Raw genomic sequence first — 17947 nt, 5'->3', positions numbered from 1 at the left:
TTGAAGAGGAAAGATGTGGGTACTAGTCCTTTACACACACTACCATCTCCTCCTCCTCCTCCTCCCTCTCCACCACAGCTTGATCCTTTACATATTTCATATATTAGTCTCCTCTACCTCACCCTGATGCAGGTGATACTGATGATGATGACACACAGTAACCAATAGATCCTTGGACGGATTACCCTCCACAGGATACAGACCCAGATCTTTACCATGCCAGACCATCTCCACCTTATGACAATCTGTCATATCAGGAGCTCATTGCTAGAACTGCACAGTACCATGGGGTGGAGCTCCATAAAGAGTCCTTAGAGGAAGATTTTCTCATTTAAACTCTAGGAACACATAAGTCCAGTCAGACACTGCCTATGTTTAAGGGTATGTTGAGGCACACAGACGACATCTTTAAAGATCCTGTACGTGCTAGGATCCTCACTCCTAGAGTAGGTAAGAAATAGAAACCTTCCCCAACAGACCCTATTTTCATTAAGGTTCAGTTACCACTTGACTCTGTAGTAGTATCCAATGCTCGAAAGCGAGTTAATTCTCAAGCGTCTGGAGATGCTCCTCCCCCAGATAAAGAGTCAAAACTGATTGATGGCAAACGTGTCGCTGCGCAAGCAGCTAATCATTGGCGTATTGATGACACCCAAGGTCTCCTAGCATGATATGATAGGGCCCACTGGGACGAAATAGAACAATTACTACAGTTTCTCCCACATGAGCATAAGGCCAAAGCTCAGGATTAGTTCAAGAAGGTAAACTAATTTCCAACACTTCCATGAGATGCACTCTAGATGCGGTCGATACTGCAGCTAGAGAGGTAAATACTAGCATCCTACTTCAGAGACAAGCCTGGTTACGTATTTCAGGGTTCAAACCTGAAGTCCAGCAATCCATTCTCAACATAACTTTTCACAAGAAACATCTTTTTGGCCCTGAAGTTGATCAATCGCTCGAAAAAATGAAAAAAGACACCGGTGTAGCAAAATCCATAGGAGCACTTCAAACTTCCTCTAACAGAAGTTCCTTTCGGCGCTCCTTTTACAAGGGAGGGTTCAAATCCACAGGGAACAACCAAAATGCTTCCTTTAACAAAAATAATTCCCAATAATTTTTTACAAGAGGATTTTTCAGAGGATGCTATAGAGGAAATAGTCCCAGGGGCAGAAGTAAAAACACCACACTCCGCAATTCCCCTTCCCCAAATAAGCAGTGACTTCCCCACACTTCCCTCCGACTATTCCACACCTGTCGGAAAAAGACTTCAAGACTTTCTCCCCTTTTGGGAATCAATAACAACCGACAAATGGGTGATTGGAATTATCCAAACATGGTTATTACCTGGAGCTTACTAACAACCCTCCAAACATTCCACCTCGATATCACAAATTTTCTCCAGACCACCAGCACTTGCTTCAACAAGAAGTGCAATCGCTATTACTCAAAGGGGCTATAGAACCAGTCCCACTTCAGTATCAAGGGTCTGGGGTTTATTCCCTTTACTTTCTAATTTCCAAAAAGGACGGCTCATTAAGACCTATTCTAGATCTCAGAGCGTTAAGGAAATACATACTGTCAGAACACTTCCACATGGTGACTCTTCAACAAGTACTTCCCCTTTTACAGCAAGGCGACTTTATGTCTACTCTAGATCTAAAAGACGCCTGCTTTTACATTACAATTCATCCAGCTCACCGCAAATACCTCCTATTTGTGATAGAAGGCAAACATTACCAGTTCAAGGTACTTCCATTTGGCGTCTCCACTGCCCCCAGAGTGTTCACCAAATGTCTTGCAGTAGTAGCCGCTCATCTCAGGAGACAGTGTATCCATGTCTTCCCTTACCTAGGCGACTGGTTTATCAAAGTGGGCACTTACCAGAACTGTATACTAGACACTCGGGCAACAGTACACCTACTTCATCAGTTGGTTTTCACAATCAATGCACAGAAATCTCTTCTGTGTCCTGCACAAGTGCAGTCTTATCTTGGAGCTTCCCTCAACACTCTCAAAGCTCTTGCCTCTCCCATTGTAGCCAGGATTCGCAATATTCAGTCCACAATACTACAATTTCAACCCAATCGAACATTACCAGCCAGAGTTTTTATGCAACTAATGGGAATGAGGGCATTCTGCATTGCAATCATACCTCACGCAAGACTTCACATGCGTGCTCTGCAGGAATGTCTAGCGTGTCAGTGGAATCAGTCACGGGTCAATTAACCAATCTAGTGTTGGTAGACGGCCACAACCATCACTCTGCAGTGGTGGAGCCCTCAAAACGTATCAAAAGGGCGGCCCTTCATAGACCCGATTCCACAGACTGTGCTGACAGCAGACGCATCTTTAACCGGTTGGGGTGCCCAACTCCAACATCACACAGTACAAGGGCTGTGGTCAGATGATCACAAACGTCTCCACATCCACTACCTGGAACTTTTAGCAGTGTTCTAGCACTCCGTGCTAGAACACTCACCTTCTAGGCAAAACTCTCCTAGTCCGCACAGACCACATGACAGCGATGTATTATCTACAGAAACAGGGAGAGACACACTCTCTCCAGCTGTCTCGCCTTGCACAAAGCATTTAGAATTGGGCAATTCATCACAGAATTTATCTTCTAGCAGAACACCTTCCAGGGTTAGACCATCAAATTGTCGACCTGCTCAGCAGACACAGGCAGCAAATTCACAAGCGGGAACTTCATCCCAAAGTTCTTCTTCCCTATTGTCAACAATGGGGGTTTCCACAGATAGATCTTTTTGCCACAGTACACACTGCAAAATGCCCAAACTTTGCATCCAGGTTCCCACACCATATATCCAAAGGCAATGCTCTATGGATGAATTGGTATGGGATATTTGCTTACGCTTTTCCGCCTCTCCCACTAATTTCATTATTGGTTCAGAAGCTCAGACAAACATCCCTCACGCTGATCTTAGTAGGCCCCGCATGGGCTCGTCAACCTTGGTACAACACCTTGTTAGAACTGTTGGTGGTTCCGCATCAAAAGCTACATCTCACACCCAGTCTCCTCACTCAGAGCCATAGAGAAATCACACATCCAAATCCCAAAGAAATGAGCTTAGCGATTTGGCTCCTGAAGTCATAGAGTTTGGTTATTTACTACTACCACCAGACTGTATGAATATTCTCAAAGAAGCCAGAAAGTCTACTACTAGAGCATGTTATGCAGCAAAATGGGAACAGTTTGTTATCTATTGTAACAACAGCAATATCAATCCACTTGATGCTTCTATACAAAACATCATTTATTATCTGTTGCATTTACAGCAATCTGGATTGGCTTACACATCCATTCGTTTACATCTAGCAGCAGTATCCGCATACTTGCAAAATAGACAACACTTATCTCTACTCAGAGTACTAGTGATCAAAGACTTCATGGAAAGATTAAAAAGGGTGATACCACCAAGAGTTCCACCTGCACCAGAATTGAACTTAAACATAGTCCTTAAAAGACGAATTGATCCACCTTTTGAACCAATGCACAAATGTCAGTTACAATTCCTATCATGGAAGGTTGCCTTCCTCAAATCAGTAACCTAACTAAGGAGAGTTGGTGAACTTCAGGCATTAACTATACAAGAGCCTTTCTTTCAACTTCACAAATACATGGTGGTTCTTCGAACAAAGCCTAAATTTCTCCCTAAAGTAGTTTCTGCCTTTTATATCAATCAATCAATTGAGTTACCAGTGTTCTTTCCTCAACCCGATTCCTTAGCAGAAAGAGCTCTATACGCACAATGCTAGACGAGCTATAATATATTACACAGAAAGAACCAAAGACTTTCGAAAAACAAAGCAACTATTTGTTGCTTATTCGCCACCACACAAAGACAATCCTATATCTAAGTCAGGTATTGCTAGATGGATTGTAAAATGTATCCAAACATGTTATGCCAAAGCAAAAAGAACTTATATAATACCCCTTAGAGCACATTCCACTTGCAAAATAGGGGCTTCTATGGCCTTCTTAGGGAATATTCCCCTAGCCGACATCTGTAAGGCAGCAACATGGTCTACACCGCACACATTCACCAAATACTATTGTGTAGATGTGTTAGCCAAGGTAAATGTAGGCCAAGCAGTACTTAAAACACTGTTTCAAACAACTACAACCACTACAGATTAGCCATCGCTTTGGGATGATAACGCTATATAGTCTATGCAAAGCATGTGAACTACAGCCCACATGCCTCGAACGGATAATGTAAGCATCTGTTCTTGGCATGTAGAGCTGTAGATTCACATGCGCCCACCTGCCTCCCCAGTCTCCTGTAGTTGTTGTAGTTCTCAATTTACTTTCATATGCATGGACATCTCTATTCTACACTCACTAACTCCATTCTCACCCTCTGCGGGAAAACAATCTAACAATGGAGTCGATGCCCATGTGTACGATCACCGAAAGGAGGAGTCACCTTACCTCGTGACTCGGAAGACTTCTTCGAAGAAAAACAAATTGCATACATCCGGACACAACACTAGATGGCAGGAGTATGCAAAGCATGTGAATCTACAGCTCTACATGCCAAGAACAGATGCTTACTGGGTAAGTAACATTATCCATACAATGGAACAGAAAATGCCTCAGGCTGGGTCTTCCGATGAAATAGTAAAGGGATGTGCCAGACTCTGATGAAGTACCTAATTATGAATGTGATGATGCAAAATAATTTTAAAACCTGTGCTCCTAAATAGGCGTTCATTTTTGCTATCATATGCATAAGAAATCTGTTTTTAAGGTATGAATATTTATCATTGTAAATTGTCTGCTCTGCCCTCAACAGTATTGCGCTGATTGACACTGAGGCTTAAAATGTTTTTGTTCATGTTCTACTCAATTTTTTTCCCCTCAGACCAGTCTGCTTAATAATAAACGAGGTCCCTTTTGCATCTACATGGTTTCTACTTGTTTCTACGTTTAGGTGAGTGGCATTTGTAGTCGCATTGAGTGAGCTCTGAGTAGAAGTATTTTCGCAATTGATCATTGTAAACGCATGTTTTTGAATTCTGTGTTTACATTGACTTCCAGCTTGTTACTTTTGTGGTATTTAAAAGTATATTGGGAAGGACTTGGAAATGTACTTATGGATTTTTCTTGTGTTTGCACTTTTCTCAACAGCATGCTTCCGCTCCTATTAAAGGACGGTCTGTTACTCGCTTACGTTGTCACTACGCTAGCCTTTCTCTTAGCATGCATTGCTTTCATGGAAATATATGAAAAAACATCAGAAGATGATTTGAAGCTGAAGCCATTCTTTCTTACAATAAGAAATTACATTCCATGGTTTACATTGCCTACGACCCTGATAAGAAGCATTGTAAGTATTTTAACACTGTCCACAACACTATTTTACTGTTACATTTACAGTGTTCACTGTGCCTTAATTGGTAAATAAATTGTGCTTTAAATTAAAAAACAATTGAGCATCATTGAACATGTCACCTGTTTTATTTGCATTGATAGCATGATGAATCAATTTAGAGTTGAACAGACTTTCTTCTGTGTGATAAAAAATGAAAATGCAGGGTCACGTTTGGCACAATGCATATTGTAGACGTTATGGAGAAATGATCCTTTAATTGTCCTTCCTTAAAAACTTGAGTCAACCATAGACAATATTTTGTCTAGTTGTGTGCTTCTGCCTAGGCTTTTTTTATTCTAAACTGTTGTTTACATAGAAGAATGTTGTTGTCACCTCTTACACCTCATATTGATCTAATTAAAACTGTTCTCTCTTTGTAGCATCTGCAGATATTGGGGGGTTTGACTTCCAGTGTCGGCTTCTTACAAATATAATTCAGGATACATTGCCTGGTACCCAATTCTCGACTCATACTAAGTGCAAGCTGCTTCTCATTCCCAACAAGACACATTTTAACTTTCATCTTGAGATTCAGAGATATTTTAAGTCACTACAGGAAGTGGCATGAAAGGAGACAGGGTATTTAATGATGGCATTCAGTGTGGTCTAAATTGCTAAGAATTGTTTAAATTGAATACATTGTTAATGTTGACAACAAACAGTTTGAAGTCTTGATTATTTTGTGTTTCTTGTTGCTCTCGTAGAAATAGCTTTGAAATCTTTGATAATGGAAAACCGTGCTAGATGTCACACTTTAGTAAAGTGCAATATACTGATTACTGTTATTCTTTTTTTCAGTTTCTGATCTCTGTAACTGCAATGGCTTTCCTGACTCTGTTGAGTGTTACCGTGTTGCCTCCATCACATCTTCCAGACTTATTTCCAGTATTGGTGTCTCTTGTTTCTTGCATCCACTTCTTAGCATTCCTTGCATATTTTAATATCATTCACATTTGGGATACGATAAATGGCAGTCATCTTAAGAAAATCAGCTAAAATGGAGCAGCACCCAAAATATTATTTTATATATGTGCGTCCTGTCTATAGGTATGTTACCAGATCAAAACACTGGTACTTCGTCTCTTCTGCTTGTATTGTGGGTACCAGGAATTGTGTCTGCTACCCTGATCAACTCTCCACCACTTCTGTGCCCCTAATGCTGTCGTTTAGAGAGACCAGACCAAATGTAACATTTCAAAATGAGGACTTGCATGAACAAAAAGGGGTGTCTAGGAATGCATTAAAAAAAAAATGACATTGAAAGTACATGATCTATTTAACGTTCCTTTACTTAAATGTGTTTTACCAATTGCCCTTGAGAGCTCTGGATTCGTGTAATCAGTTTTAAGGATTTCAATCTTGCTTGGTCAAGAGAACAAACATGATAGTGCTAATAAGTGATGGTATACATCGAGCCCACTGTGTTTATTAGTATTGTATGGAAATCTGAAATCAGCAATAATCACTGACTGTTGAATAGATGTTTTCTGATTATTGATAAGCGTTCTTCATGACCGAACCATGATTGTTCCTTTATGTGGCATTGATATACCTCAGTCTTCTGCCAGGTTTTACCCAAAATGTGTCGAATCACACAAGGTTTTCCTAATTTTATAAGAGCTAAGAATGTACTTGATTCTCTGTCACAGTTATAACAGGGCATTGTATATAATGGGGCCATATGACGTCCAAATAGTTTTTCAGCCTGGTTATTTCTGACTTAAGATGCTTGTTGGCTGCACCTTTCAGTTAGTAATAATGGATTTGGTGTGGGAGCATCTCAAGAATGTTGGCGTTTATAAGTGCTTTTAAATCAGGAAGATTATGTGGTTTATATGCATCTTAAATAAGTACAACTAGAAAAAGATATCTAGGAAGAATCCGTAAAGAGAATGCTTTAGTTAAGAACAGTCTGCTGTTTTACAATAACTACAAACATAATGTAATCTTTATCTGTCTTGAAATCAATTTCTATTATGTGATCATCTTCGTGTTTCTTATTGTAATCAGCTGTAATTAGCTGGCACTTCCCAAACCTTTACTTTGGCACCAGCTATCTCTTGTTTTCCGCTTGTGGAAACTGACACCTCTTTGTGTGTGATCTGGCAATCACTCCTTCATGTTCTGTTAATTGCATAAAAGAGCCCTCCACAGGTTGGGCACTTCATCACAAATGTTCTTGTAGTTCACTTGCATCTTCAATCAGCTGAATACTTCAAAGCTTTTTAACGCTTATGTTTTCTCCGGAGATGTTTAGTTCTGGATACGTGTTTTTTTAGGGTTTTTTATGACAAGAATGTCTGTAAATGTTCTGGTGATTAGTCTGCTTGAAATTAGCTCTGTCCCAGTTTCACTTTTCTTCAAGAAAATATAAGAATGGCATGGCATATGCTATTTGCTATTGCTGTTAGACTCAAATGATAAAAACATGAAAAAACATTGTCATAACAGACAGAATACAGGGAGAACAAACATTTAGGAGCGAATAGTCGAGCATTTTCAAGGCTTATACTGAGTGTCCAGCCCTGTGGAGCAAAATGTGTTGGATGTAATAATCTGCAATCATATACAACTGAAGACGCATGCAAAATTCACTAAACTATACAAGATTACTCTGGAATGAACAGCCCTGAATGCAAATTAAAATGAATACTGGCCCAGAGCAAAAGGAAATTACAACAGAATGATGTGAAATTACTGAAAAGATTTAAGTAAAAATCCCTAAAAAATAATATTAACAACTGAACAATTAACAGAATTTGTTTTGAAAACCACGTACAAAGAAAGATCTGTGGCACTTTGTGCGCTAAGGTTATTTATCTCCTCAAAATGCTTGCATTCATGCCTTCTCCTGTCTAATGGGGCTGGAGCCATGCTTTTGGGAACAAGCAGCCTACTGTCCAATATGTCCAGACTTCCACAACAAGGAAGAAGCATTCACCCACTGTTGCAGTAATCAGGACAGCCTGATTTAGTCAGTGCATTTCGGCTCTGCTAGAGCCTTTATCACGACATAGAAGGCAATGTCGAATTGTACAGAAACCCTGCTTTGCCAATGGTAAAGCTTTGTAGGATGATTGGGACAGTAATTTCCATGAAATATGGAAAATATTTCTGGTGTCCTTGTAAAATGCAGGCTTTTATACCCATGCATTTCATGCAATAAATCAGCCAAACGGGAACGTAAAAATAGACTTCTCAGTAAAGGTATCCTCACAGAAAAACGCGTGGACAGTGGACTCTTTATAAAGTATGGATCATGTGCACATTCCAATACATAAAAGAAAAAACACTATGTGGGCTGGATGGGACACCTCCTCTAGCCGACTGGCTGTTCTGAACTGAAATAACATTTGTTTTAAATATAGAAAACAGTATACTTCTAACTACCCAATTGTGTCATCAGGAGGAGAGTAATGCACAGACTCTAATGCTTCAGCCAATTCCATTATTCGAGGACACAGTAATCCAGGAATGGCTCAGTTCGGATCAGTTCTTTACCTATATATTTACTTGAACCACGCTTGTGCTCATGCCGTCATCTCTTACAAAGAATTTCTCCTTTACAGTAATTTGTTCCTGCGTTTGAGAATGGTCAATGACTTAAAGATAAAAAAGAAATATCAGGACTCTGGTACTGACTAAATACCCTCTCTGTACCAACACAATCATCTTCCCATTAACAGCATAATGCAAAGTGTTATTACTGCAAGTTGTCAACTTTATGCCTCTGCAGTGATTAAACGGGATACACAGGCAGGAGTGGGATTCAGCAACATGGTTGGACCCACACATGTGGCACTACTCGCAACACAAGCAAGTGTCCTTTTAACAGAAGAGAGCATGTGTGCTTCAAGTACATAACTGCAAACTCTGTGCGCACTCTGGAGCCCACAGGTTTGAATCCCATTGGACCAGCTCGGACTATCTGCATCTTAAATAGATTCAATTAATTCAGAGCTACAAATCCACATCAGCAACATGTAAAAAGAATGAATGTTTTTTGTGGTGGGCAAACTTAGTGTTTAGTCTAGCAGTTGGTTGCTTATGTAACGGAGGCTATTGCTTCAGTTCTCAAAAATCTCTTTATTTCCGCACATTTGGATGTATTGTGTGATCCTGCTCACGATTGTAAATGCATCTTTCACAAACTTTCAGAATCAATGAGTTGGAATAGCCGAAAGACAGTAGATTTTCAACCACAGGCCAGTCAACCACAGGCCAGTATCAATTAACTAACATCTCTTAAAATAATGAAGGTTACAGTGTTTTTGAATTTAAATTGATGTATTAGTTTGGTTTATAAAGACTTTTTTTTATAAGATGGCTGTACTCTGATCACTACATGTTATGTGCAGCGGTTTTTCAAAGCATGTGTTCTGTTTTAGGCCGTTGTTTGCATTTTCTTTGTGGGATGCTTTGCTTGTAGCAAAGAAAAGGAAGGACAAATATCAGAAGCTCCGCATCAAACGGGCTTGATAATAGTTGGTTGCTCTAAACTGTGTCTCTTCAAGGAATATATTTTATATGAATTTGTGCAATGCAGTTCATCATTTCTGGACATCATCGTATTGTATAGCACAGTTAAAAGGACCAAGGCCACCTGAGTAATAACGAAGACTGTCTCAGAGGACCTGCTGATGTAATCATCTTGGTATGGAATCAGATCCCTTGACATAAATTCTTTTCCTGTCAACAGAGAGTTTTTACCCAATTATAAGCTCCTTTGCAGAGTCCTTTTTTATACGCACAGCTGGTAGGTAGCCCATGATGGTTTTCACAGTTATAGAACTTAATACATTCTCAGGTACATCAGTTGAGTAATGTACAGATAATGATTGGACGATATAATATGTATGTGCTTTCAAATAAACATTCTTTTGTAAAACCGGTCTCCTTTGAGTCATCAGGCCTTTTGCCATTTTATCAAAATGATCCTAGTATATGTAAAACCATTATGTGAATAATGTTGAAAACATTTTCTTAAACTGACAAAAATAAGGAAAAACACGTGCTCTCGTAAGGCAGAGAAAAAGGCCAGCATTTCTAGAGTGCACGCTGGTTTGCTCGAGGTGCCTATCTGATGCATCTGTAAGTCATTTATTTAATTTTACAGGGAATCAGAATGTCGGAGTGCCTGATTCACAAAGGTAACTTACACTTTTGAGTTAGATTGCACCTACAAACTGCACCTTTGTAGTAACTTACACTTTTGTAGTAAGTCTTGCACTACCCATGATAAACCACTGGCACTGTAACACCTTCCTATAAAAAATAATGGAGGTAGAGGCTTAATATAAAAGTGTAAGGTACTAGAAAATTGCAGTTTGTGAATAGCCCTTTGTAATTTGTTCTGTAGTACTACTGTAGTGGTGTTAGTGAATCAGGCCCCGAGTGTCCTTACTTCAGACTTCAGAACATCAGTAGGGTGTCTTCCAGTCATATTGACCTCAGAAGCAATTAGCACAGTAGGTTGCTGAGCCTTTTAGTGCTTCCCAAACCTTTTAGAACCACGTCCCAATTTTTTGAACAGCAGTCTATCATGACCCACCTTGCTCTAATGGATATGGAAAAACAACAGTTGATGGACAGAATGCAGAACAATGTCATACATTCACCCCAGTACAGAGATCTGGGCCTAAATCCATAGTTCTTTTGCTCACCATGCTATTCCAGTTTGAACCCAGCCATATGCAAATCAGTCTTGACCCTGTGCCTCATGAGAACAGTCTAGCCCAAACTGCCAAACCAGGTCCTCCCTGGACTGGAAACAAGCATCCTAGGACCGGTTTCGGGGTTTCACCCCTCTTCAGCCAAGGCCTGTTGGCTATGGCTTTAATGATGCCTCTTTCAATTTTAGTCAAGTTCTGGTGTTTGTTTTTAGTCAAGTTCAGTGCTTGTATATCCTTTTTGACCACTACTTCAAAAGTATCCAGTACTTTGTGTGAAATGGGTGCCTGGAAGGTACTCCTTGGTTTGAATCTTTTCGGAGCATCAGTCAATTGAGGTGTTTCATTATTGACTATGTTAGTAAAGAAGTGCCGTAAGCGTAATGTACGCATAAACTTGAATAAAGCTATATCAATTTCCATTCTGTTTGTTGTATTGGTGGGCACGAAGGATAGTCCTTTATTCAAAACACTTTTTTGATGAGAAGTTATATTTATTGAGGAAATATTGACTATTAGGGTATGTTCTTCCCGCTGCGCAGCGATTTACCTACCCTTGGTTTTCTATAGTGTCTACCGAACAGAAATCAATCACAGGTAGGACTAAGTACACATAATACACAGCACACATATTTATCAATGATCTTGAGCCACCAGAGATACAATTACTGACACACATGTTCATTCTCTTTTCAGATTATCCCCTGATGAAGGAACCGTTTGGTTCCGAAATGCATTGGGCACGTGCATAACAAAGTGCAATTTAGTGATTGTGAAATGTTTTTTTGTTATAACACAAATGATGATGTACAATACAGACATTGTGTATGAGATATCATTTAACCTGTGTAAAAAAAACGTTATTGAGCAACATTGTTTGACACTGACATGATTTAATGAATTTAAGTTGATTTTGTAACAAAATAAATTGCGTAACTTCAACTAAGTTGGATTTAACATAATTGTGTCGTAGTAGACACCAGGTGAACAGTGCACAGCTTATCACAAGTCAACAGCTTGTTATTTAACTCATGCTTTCCCAGTAGAAGCGGACAAACTTCTACTTTGCTGTTGCACCACAATTTTAAAACGCATTCAAGTTGAATAGTAGAGATTACAAACGGAGTGCTCCCCCTACTATATAACTACATTGTGAGGCAAATGACATCACCATACATTCTTGAGACATGTAATTGTAGCATTTCTAGAGCGCGTTAAACCAGAAGGCATCAAAGCTCTAAAAATGGAGGAGACTGTTAATGGTGAGGATCCCAAGCAGAGAAAACCTTAACTATTCCAAAGTTTTGATGGAGGACTAGTTTGCAAATAACCACGTTTTCACCTGCTTGCGAAAGATCAGGTGCGAGTTTAAGCTCCTGATATGCTCCAGGACGGAGTTCCACAGCCTGGCGGCTGCCACTGTGTAGACCCCCTTCCCCATCTGGCTTTCTTGCATGTAGGAACCACAACCTTATGTCGTCCAAGTGATCTTGGACAATTAACCAGTGGTAGTACACTCTTATAGGTGCCTAGACTCCGTACTCTTTGTTTCTAGACCTTTTATTTCATTTTATTAATGGTGAATAGCTTATTTTTCACTATTGGTATAATAACAATGTGGGCCCTAGCTGTGAGCAAGGGTAAAGCAGCAGCCTGAGGCAGCAAATCTGTCAAATGGTGCCTGCATCAGACAGATTATCTAGGGTTGGGGAAACTCCAGGACTGGCCTCAGGGGTCTGACATACATTAGTACCACCCCATTTGTGATACGCTGTAGTGTTACCTATACAAGTGGTTGTGGGAGCCTAAGACTTGGGGTGAGGAGGGGGCCAGAAGCATCACTGACCACAACCCAGTGATGAGTTGGGATAGGGTGGAGTGAAAAAGTAAGAAGCTGAAAGCTGGAAATGCCAACTCACTGCCCTGGCTCCAACTTTCCTGCCTCTGTGCTTGAGGCAGGAGGGGACTATGTCCCTGCCACAAGTCTCCATCAAGCACTGGCTGCTGAGGTCCTGAGCTTGACTGGTTTTGACAGCAAAAGGTAAGTTTAATGGAAAAATTGTGTCAAGTTTGTGCAGGTTTTTTGTGAGACAGTAAGTGACAGGTAAGTGAGAATAAATTAGACTGAGCGAGTAAGACTGAGTGAGAATGAGTGATTAATTAGAATGAATGAGTTTGAGTGACAGTTACTCTTGGGAGTATGATGCTGGCTCTGGCATATTGGAGGTAAATGTTGGCTTATGGGGCACCCATAGCAACATTCTGGCACACTAGAAGTAATTCTTGACATTTGGGATACCTGTGGCAAAATACTGGCATACTAGACATAGTTCTTGGCATATGGCCATCCATGTCACAGTGCGGGCATATTGGAGGTGTTGGAAAGTGGGTTAATAGTAGTGGTAAATATGCATTTACCACTGGCAATAAGGCCAATAACACAGTCTAAGGATCAGTATAGGTCTCCATAAATTATTCCCATGCTCAACCCTTGGCTGCGAGCAGGCAGGCTTAACTTAGGAGACCGGTATGGAAGGCATTTAGAAACACCAATTCAGTAAATAATTAAGACACAACACACAATAAAAATAGGGAACCAGAGATATGAATTTTTAAAGAATTACCACTTTATAGTGCTTAAAAACCTATAGCACCACTCTGGGACATCTGGTTGCGCTTGACCGAGCCAAAGTCAAAGTTTGAGGCAGTCCGCGATGGAGCCCTGCGCGGCTACACTAAGCAGGAGGCGACAGTCAAACTTTTTTACCTTCAGACTTGGAAAGTTTTTGGGAGCTTTTTCTTCCGAGGTCCCTCCATGCTCTTCACCAGTCTGGATTTGGAGAGGGTTTGCTGGCATGACTTTCTGGGAGCTCCCATTCAAGCTCTGGAAGTTGGACATCTGGAGCTCTACAGTGGGATGAACCTGGAATCAGGGCAGAGTCACGGTTAAAGGTGGCCGGCTTGGGTTGTATGATACAACGCATTCCGTTGCAACGCATGCCTTTACCACGCATGCGTTACAACGCGAATACCATTCCCACGCATAACCTTTACCACAAAAATTTCTTTACCACACATATTTCGTTGTAAATTCATGCATGGTAAGGGCATACTCTTGGTAAAGGTTATTCCCCCACCCCTAAACCCTTCTTACAAATACCCCTCCCCTGCCCTTCCCCATAAAATCAGACCACTGCGGGTTTTTTAAAATCTAAAATTCCCCTTACCTCTCCTCGTCATCTCGTCTGTCGTCTCTTCTCCTTGATCTTCCTTGTTGACGTTGCACATTGTAAAGAAGAAACGGAAGTGCCTTTCCGTTTCCTCTAACGATGTCGATTGCCTCCCGATTGGCTCCATGATCGGTACTTTATCAGGTGTATTTTTTGGAGGGGGAGACCCCCCAAACCCCCTTTTCTATTAGCATGCATTTTTTGGGGGGGGGGGGCCCAAGCCCCCTTTTTTAATTTTAGCCTTTACCACCAATGCCTTTACTACGTATCTCGTAGTAAAGGTATGTGTGGTAAAGGCTATTCGTGTCAACCACGCATGCGTTGTAATGCATGCGTGGTTAATGTTATGCGTGGAAACGGCCGCGTTGTAGTGGCCGCTTCCCGCCGGCTTGGATCTCACAGTTCAGTCGATCACCTTATGGAGCTTCTTTCCAAAGTTGCTCCAAACTTCTGGAACTTCTCCCTGAAGTTCTTCTTGAGGGTCCAAAATGGCCAAAACACAATTTAAGGGTCTGGAAGCTCCGAGATGGTCCTTGAAAGTTTGGGACCACAATGCAACCGGACAAATCCCTTAAAAGTTCACTGGACACACTCCAGGCAGGGGACTCTTGGTGGTAATGAATGATGCAGGTGAGCTCTGCTAACCTGTAGCTTGCATAGAGTCCACTCTTTAATCCTTTAGAAGCAGGGTATATCCAGAGGGCTGCAGTTCCAGATAGGGCTACAGGCACAGTCAGTCAGAATGCAGGGCCTAATGGTGCAAATCCAGTTTCCAGCATGGCAATCCTTCTTCTCAGATCTGAGAGGCTCTGACCGCTCACATATTTATTCAGCGTTCTCTGGGGGCAAGCAGGAGAGCTCTCCTGTCCAATTAGGTGCAAGGCACCACCCCAGAGCATGACAACTTCCTCCGAAGTGTGGCATATTCTTGTTCCAGAAAGCACTGTTCCTCTAAAATTGATGGCTGAAATCTCAACAAAGGAGCAAGATCAAGTTAAACCAACCCCCTGTTTGGCTCATTTCCATAGCTCTCTTCCCCCTAACATCTGCAGATTCCTTCCTTAAGCCTACTTTCTGAATGGGTCAGAGGGGATGGGTGTAGGCAGACCTGGCATTCCCTGCCTGTCTTGTTCCTCCTTAGAAGCTTCATGGTTTATGACCCTGCCCCCCCTGCTCTGGCATTCCTGTGTAGCAGAGCCCTCTCCAGCAGATAGCCTCCTCCCTGGTGAGCCACTTATCAATTCATCAAGGCAGCCTGGTTAATCTTGTTAACTCTCACCAAACAGGGAAGACTGCAGGAAGATTGAATTTCGGCTTACAGACAAAGTCTTATAACTTCTTATCTGTAAAATTTTAAGATAAATTCCGCAAAGGCCTATTGCTGGATTTATCAATATGATTCTTCTGAGCCTTTGAATTATATTTATCAACTCCTACCAATAGTAATGTGTCCAAGGTTTTCTCCAAGAGTGCCAGCATCATGCATGCAATGTCATATTAAAGGCACCCGAGTTTCAGATATTTTCAGCGGTGTGCTTGTTGTATCTAGAGCGTGGGCCGATCCACCTGAGTTCAACAGCATACATTGTTATTTGACCTTGATGGTTTCTGCACACAGTGTTCAGACTAAGGTCGCGGTGCACGTCTAGAGATGTGAAAAACAGACGGTTCTCATGTGAAGAAAAAGCAAGCAAGCAGTTTTACTTGTAGTAACAGCTACCTGTAGTGTCGTGTGCAAAAGCAGCAAAGTGGCAAGATGGCGTTATCATCTAAAACGCTTATGCTAACATAGCAATGTGTGCAAGTAAAACCCTGTCTCCACTACACCCTCCCTTGATCGGACCACGAACAAAATAGGGAAGTAACGTAGGAACGCAGAGTTCAAGTTCGGGTGAGACAGAACCAAGTTCATATATTGCCAATCTGTATAATTGGTAGTGAAAAGTCTGTTGGGGCAAATTTAAAAAACAAAAAATCAATCAGGGGCCATATACAGCCCATTCTGGAGCAAAAAATTAAAAAATTCGAATTTGTACGTGCGGAAGATGGACAACTGCCAATTTAATCCATCAACGTATAGGCACAGTATGTTGCAACAGCCTCCAAGAGGAAGTCATTGTAATCTTCAGTAAATGATTCAGCAATCCAATCTAATAAAGTAAACGAACATGCGTGTTCTTCGATTACCAGAGCCTCTAGCACAATCAGAGGACAACTTGCGTGTTCTTCAAGATAACTTCACGCCAGGAAGTCATGCGCTGCTGCATATATATTCAAATTTCCTAGTATTCCATGCGCAGCTGCACAGGCCATAATCCCGATACCAGAACAGTCCAACTCATGAGCCACTAAGGGACTCATCAGTCTATCATAATCCGGGGCAGGAGACGCCGTGTTTGACAGGCACAAATCCAGAGCCCACTCAAATGAACAATCTAGGCAATGGAAAACAGGTTGCACGCAAGTAAAGTATGAGAACCGGAAGGACAATCCATAGGCTACACTGAAAGTGGCCAGAGTTCCATAGTATTCAAGCATCCGGTCACGCTGTTGGAGCAGCCGGGGCAGACTGTCGTGTGACGCAGATTGTGCAGCCATTGCGGAACAAACAAACCAACAGCAGCACACCAACAGTCAAGGCGAAGATTAACGGAAGCACGCCGAAGACGCTGGAAAAAGTAGAATGAAAAAATGCCGGTGTCACACCAAATATTGTTTGGAACGAGGTCACAAGGCCGGAGCCCACAACTTTGAAAAAATGCACCAAGCCAGTTGTTGACGGGGCATTGAATATAGTGTGAATCAGAGCACCGAAATGAAGTGGGAGATCAGTATTTAAAAGAGCATGCACCTCGGTGCGGGTGTTAGCCACGTGAAGGACAAATGTTTCACAAGAGGAAGTTAGGGCGACTTCTTTTTGAGACAATAGAGCCCTTATTCTGCTCATCTTGTTGAAAACTGCTTTCAAGGTTGGTATGGAAGGCCAGATGGATACTTCGAGTCTCCCATGTGAGGATGGGAAAAGCACATTCTTACAACAGACTACTCGTTGGGAGACAGTTACAATGTACGGAATCCCCGCTAGCATCCCGCAACACGCCTCATTATTTAAAAGCAAATAGCTACCGTTAGCTAATACTGTGAAAGTGGGTGTAATTGCCGGCACAGGATTTCCCTTCAAAATGCAAGCTAAATTTGGTGTGTGAACGTTGCAAGCGCCATGCAATTGGATGTTCCTACAAACTACTGAGTGATGAGGTGTGGAAGTGTACTCCTCTCCTTTTAAATAAACCTCTTTACCCTCTCTCATTCACCTGTATGTAAATGGGAGTGACCAAACTTCATGTAGGAAAGTGGTACCTAGTGGTTCATATCTGCCTAAGGCATAGTGTTTCAAACATGAACTGAACTTAAACAATGGAAAAGGTAGTGTGATTAACCCATGGATAAGCCACACAGCTGAGTTTGATTCGGCCACAGAGAATGGTAAAGGTTCCAACTTTTCAATATGAAATAATGTATATGTCGCATCCTTCATGGACATGAACTGTTGTTTATCAGTTAGATTAAAGGGCAGGAATAAAGATGATGTATTCATGTAGTCCCAGGGAACTTTCCCAGCCTTCAATGTTTGTAAAGTCCATGCAAA

The 17947-nt window shown here is 41.4% G+C and overlaps 1 protein-coding gene across 1 annotated transcript in view; it reads left to right on the top strand.

Moving 5' to 3' along the window:
* The window catches only part of ALG6 (ALG6 alpha-1,3-glucosyltransferase), a 302197-nt gene extending 291910 nt beyond the window's left edge, over window positions 1-10287 (top strand). Inside the window, exons 12-14 of the mRNA XM_085602411.1 lie at window positions 4890-4958; window positions 5156-5354; window positions 6198-10287. Coding sequence (XP_085458537.1) covers window positions 4890-4958; window positions 5156-5354; window positions 6198-6395 — 466 coding nt within the window. The 3' untranslated portion in view covers window positions 6396-10287. The remainder of the gene's footprint in view (window positions 1-4889; window positions 4959-5155; window positions 5355-6197) is intronic.
* The last annotated feature ends 7660 nt before the right edge of the window (window positions 10288-17947 follow it).

This window comes from Triturus cristatus, chromosome 4_2 (assembly GCF_964204655.1).
Source record: "Triturus cristatus chromosome 4_2, aTriCri1.1, whole genome shotgun sequence".
Classification (NCBI taxonomy): Eukaryota; Metazoa; Chordata; class Amphibia; order Caudata; family Salamandridae; genus Triturus; species Triturus cristatus.
The sequence above is the reverse complement of the archived record's forward strand: the minus strand, read 5'-3'. Positions and strand labels throughout refer to the sequence as shown.